Below are 4765 nucleotides of genomic sequence, written 5' to 3'. Positions count from 1 at the left end.
CAGTGTCAGCAATGAGAGTAGAACCCAGGAGTTGTGACTCCCAAACCCCACCCTTGCGCTAACCCACCAGCCCCCACTCCCCTCCCAGAGCTGGGACAGAACCCAGGAGTCCTGGCTCCCATCCTTAACCCTTATAGCAAACTCACTTAATACCTATTATAATCCAGTGCCCCCAGACAGACGGCGGCTGGGCTGGGATAACACAGGCTGCCGCAGCCATGGCCCAGACTGACCAGATTTTAAATCATGATCAAAAACTCAGAAACTTCTCAAAACCCACTTTATTGCTGTTAGCAAAGCTGCAGAGTGAGATGGGGGGCGCAGGGCTGTGACACACCTGGGGCACAGGGCGGGGGCTGTACAGGGACTGGGCCCTTCCCACACAGACCCCGCACTGGAGAAGCCGCACACGGGTGCTGCCCCCCTCCCCCACCCCACTGCCATGGGCCCAATCCTGCCCCGCAGGGACCCCATTGCCCTGGAATGGCCAAATCTGGCCCAAAGCCTTCTGGGTAATGGCTGGAGGGGCTTTACCTGGAGTGACTGACAGCAGCCTCTGGCCAATAGCGGCCAGGATCAGGGCCCAATCCAGCCCCCACTGGAGTCAAGAGAAACCTTCCCCATCATGGCAGTGGGGTTTGGATCAGCCCCATGGGCCCTGCTGCCCCGTGACAAGGGACAACCCCTGTTCCCAGCCCCATGGGGCAGCAGCCCTTTGCATGGATAGGTGCCCCCCCCAAGCCCAGCAGAGGGGGGCGGGGGCAGCCCGAGGGTCCGGCTCCCCAGTGAGTCTCTAGCAGGTTGAGTTGTTGCGATTAAAGGGCCGGGGGGGCTCCCGCCTGGATACAGCAGCTGGCACCAATGGGAGCGGAGCAGGGATGCTGGGGACAGATCTTGCGGGGGGGGGGGTGTGCGAGTGAGTCTCATGAAGGCACCTGAGGGGTTTGGGGGCCCCGGCTCCTCCCCGTGTTTATCTGAAAGGCAAAGAGGGTCAGTTACCAGGAGCCCAGAGCCCCAACGTGAAACTGGCAGAGATCAGGGCCATTCCCCAGCACCCCCAAGGAATCTCCCATTGACACAGGAAGTGCTGGGTGGGCCCAGGGGCTGTGGCTGGCAGGGGGGCACAGCGGGTGGGGGGGTCTCCCCAGGGGGTGCTGGGTGGGGGAGGGGCTGTGGCTGGCTGGGGGGGCACACTGGGTGTGGGGGGTCTCCCCAGGGGGTGCTGGGTGGGCCCGGGGGCTGCGGGTGCCTTCCCGGGCAGCAGCTACTCACAAGGGGCCCCGCGGGTTGCGGGCGGCGTTCATCTTCATCCCCTTGATGATGAGGATGGTGCCCGCGATGATGCCAATGATGCCCACGGCCAGGCCCAGGGCTCACACCAGGGTCTCTGTGGTCTCGGGGATGGGGGTGGGCACCTGGGCTTCTGGAGAGGGACAGGGCCTAGAGTGAGGGGAGGCTGTTCTCACCTTCCCTCCCAGAGCTGGGATAGAACCCAGGCATACTGGCTCCCATCCCTCCTGCTCTAACCCACCATCCCCCACTCCCCTCCCCGAGCCAGAAGAGAACCCAGCCCCCCCGCTCTAACCCACCAGCCCCCACTCCCCTCCCCGAGCCGGGATAGAACCCAGGAGTCCTGGCTCCCAGCCCCCCCTGCTCTAACCACCAGCCCCCACTCCCCTCCCAGAGCTGGGATAGAACCCAGGCGTCCTGGCTCCCAGCCCTGTGCCCAGCAGGGTCCCCGGGCGCCCCGGCCTCACCCCAGTGCTTCGTGAAGGTCTCAGCCAGCCCCCAGTGCTCCACCCGGCAGTCGTAGAAGTCGCCCTGGCTGGGGAGGAAGGGCAGGTAGGAGAACTTGCGGAAGGAGTTGTCCTGGCGGGGGTAGAAGTCGGTCTCGTAGACGCCCCCCGTCACCTCCTGCCCGTTCTTCAGCCACGTCACGCTGAGCGCGGGCGGGGAGAACTTGTCCACGAAGCAGATCAGGACGTTGGGCTCCCCCAGCTCCACGGGGTCTTCGGGGAACACGGTCACCTCAGGGGGCACTGGGGAGATAGGGGTTAGTGGGTCCCATTGCCTGCCCTGAGCCAGCCAGTCCCTGCCCTGGGGCTGGATCAGAGCCAGCGCCCCCCAGAGGGGACAGGCCTCTGCCCCATTCCCTGCCCACCTGGGCCAGGCAGCCCCTGGTGCTCACACTTCAGCTCAGGGGTCTCTCCCCAAGCCTGTGGGGGCGTCACCGGGACCATCCCAGCTCCCTGCCCTGATGGCTCATGGAGCACCAGGGGCAGGCAAGAGAATCCTTCAGCAGCAGGGCCTAGCACTGGGCAGCAGAGGGACAGCTCAGTGGTTTGAGCCTTGTCCTGCTAAGCCCAGGATTGTGAGTTCAATCCTTGTGGGGGCCATTTAGGGATCTGGGGCAAAAATCTGTCTGGGGATTAGCCCCCTCTTTGAGCAGGGGCTTGGAGTGGATGACCTCCTGAGGTTTTTTCCAACACTGATATTCTAGGAATCTAGGAACAGCCCTCAGCAAAGGAGCTGCCCTGGGCCACCAGCCTGGAGGGCGTGCCCTGCCCTGCCCTGCAGAGCCCTGGCCTGTCTGACTAGCGCCCTGGAGCCCTGCAGGGGCTGGGAGCGGGGACATACACAGTCTTTTGGGTGCCTGGTGGTGGGGTGGGGTGTGAAGGGGAGGGCTCCAGTAAAGGTGCCTGTCAGGGAAGGTGCCACCTCCTGCTGTGCTGTACCATTCTGGGCCCGTGTGTGGTTGAAGATTTTGATAAGAGTCTCCAGATTCACTTTGCCCGCAGCTGCGTTGCCCAGGGCGCCCTGCGCCTCAAAGCTGGTGAACTTGCCGAAGTCGGGCAGGCGCCAGACCGTCTCCTTCTTCTCTAGGTCCACGTAGAAGATCTCGTCCTGGTCGAACTCAAACATGAACTCCCCGGACACCTGCTGGGACTGCTCCATCCGCTGGTAAAACTCTGCCTGGGAGATCATGTGTTCCACTGCGGGGAGACGGGCATCAGCACCAGCACCACCCTGGGCACAGAGTCTCTCAGCACTTCCCCTAAGGCCACAGCCTGCCCAGATCCCAGGCTGTGACATTAGCATTAGGATTCCCTGGTGTGAGGGGCACACAGCTGCAGGGAGCACAGTAGTGCATTGGGGTCAACACTGCCTGGAAGGGGACAGTGTGCCCCCTCTCATTTGATCACTACAGGTCTCCCATCCAGGAAGTGGCCAGACCTCTACTGACTTAGCTTGTGAGGGGAGAATATGACCCCAGTACAGAGAGGTGTGTGTTGCGGAAGAGGTGGGGTTGGAGGTTGTGACTGCAGGACATTTCATTCTCCCATCTGTACGTGGTGCTCATTGTGTGTCCCAGTGTCGCCAGGACCTGGTTCTCAGGGCGATTTCAGTCCTTGCCCCGGACACTCACACCCCTGGGGGTCAGACACACTCCGAGAGGGGGAGGGGTCTGCCTCGGGCTGAGGCTGGTATTCACCAGAGCCCAAAGGAGGGAACCCGCCACCACTAGCCGAGGAGAGAGTCTGCCCCACAGAGCCACCCTGCCCCCAGGGGACAAGGGACAATGGGGCCAGGCCGGGGAGCGGGGCCAGGGGCTCCCTGCTCTGCACAGACACACTCACTGCTCAGCAGGGTCTGGCCCTGGCGCGGCTCTTTGGGGAACGTTCCCCCATCCCCCTGTGCCTGGCGCCCCCTGGGGGGATCAGCCCCCGAGTCCCTGTGGGGAGGGGCCTGCACCTAGGGCAGGGCTGTGTCGTACCCAAACCACAGCGACTTCCCCACAATCCCTCTGCTGCCCCCGCACCAGCCTCCCCTCCCCCCTCCCTGCCACAAGGGTTAGACCCTCCCCCCTGCAGCCCCCAACCCATCCAGATCAGCCCCCCATCCTCCTCCCTGCCCACCCCATCCACTCCCCAATATGGGGCAAGACAGTCCTCCCAGCAACCCCCACCCTGCCCAGATCAGCCCCCATCCAACCCCTGCTCACCTCATCCCTGCCCCACTATGGGGCAAGATCCTCCTCCCCTCAACCCTCATGCCATCCAGATCAGCACCACTGTACCGCTCCCTGCCCCGTCAGCCCCCCCATTGTCCCTTCTCTGGGGGGGGAGCCGGGCGCTATGGGGATGAAGCTCCCCCCCTCGCCCAGGTGTCCCAGCCCCCGCCCCACCCATACCTGTCACTGCCCCGGTGCCCGGCAGGGCCAGCAGGGTGAGCAGGGCCAGCTGGGCCATGGGGACACCCCGTCCTGCGCCCATCTCCTCTCCTGGGCACTGGGCTGGGTGCGGGGCCGGCAGCACTAGGGGGCCGGGGGGGGGGCACATGTCACACCCTGGGGGGGGCAGCGCCCAGCATTGGCCAGGGGAGCCCGGCCCAGGGCCCCCACCCAATGGCAGAAATCCCTGCGCTGACCAGGCTGTTACCGGGCAGAGCAGCAGCGCTGAGTCTCGCAGAGAGGAGATGGAGAAATTCCCAGCCCAGTGGGGCCCCAAGCAGGGTGGCTACGCCCAGCAGCCCAGTGTGGGAACAGAGCTGCAAGGACAATTTTGTTCCCGGTGTGGATGCGGCGCCACAGGGAGGGATTTGTCCCCTCACCCCAGCCAGACACCTGTTCTTGGGCACAATGGGGACTTGGCTGGCCCAGCTCTGCACTGTGGGGGGTCACACCCTGACCCGCAGAGATCTGCCTGGATAAGTGTTAAGTGCAGATCAGGACATGGACAGGGTCCAAGGGGGTCTCCATGGCCGA

The 4765-nt window shown here is 64.2% G+C and overlaps 1 protein-coding gene across 1 annotated transcript; it reads right to left on the bottom strand.

Annotated features, from left to right (window-relative positions):
• Positions 1–295: 295 nt before the first annotated feature.
• On the bottom strand, positions 296–4324 carry LOC120393315 (HLA class II histocompatibility antigen, DR alpha chain-like). The gene is made up of 5 exons (XM_039517852.1): positions 4193–4324; positions 2736–2993; positions 1758–2039; positions 1273–1423; positions 296–974 (listed from the first exon to the last, which is right to left on the bottom strand). Exons 1-4 carry the CDS (start codon positions 4272–4274, stop codon positions 1374–1376), a joined length of 672 nt encoding a protein of 223 aa, XP_039373786.1. The 5' UTR covers positions 4275–4324; the 3' UTR covers positions 296–974; positions 1273–1373.
• Positions 4325–4765: the final 441 nt, after the last annotated feature.

Source organism: Mauremys reevesii, unplaced genomic scaffold (genome assembly GCF_016161935.1).
Source record: "Mauremys reevesii isolate NIE-2019 unplaced genomic scaffold, ASM1616193v1 Contig18, whole genome shotgun sequence".
In the NCBI taxonomy this organism is placed as follows: Eukaryota; Metazoa; Chordata; order Testudines; family Geoemydidae; genus Mauremys; species Mauremys reevesii.
The sequence above is the reverse complement of the archived record's forward strand: the minus strand, read 5'-3'. Positions and strand labels throughout refer to the sequence as shown.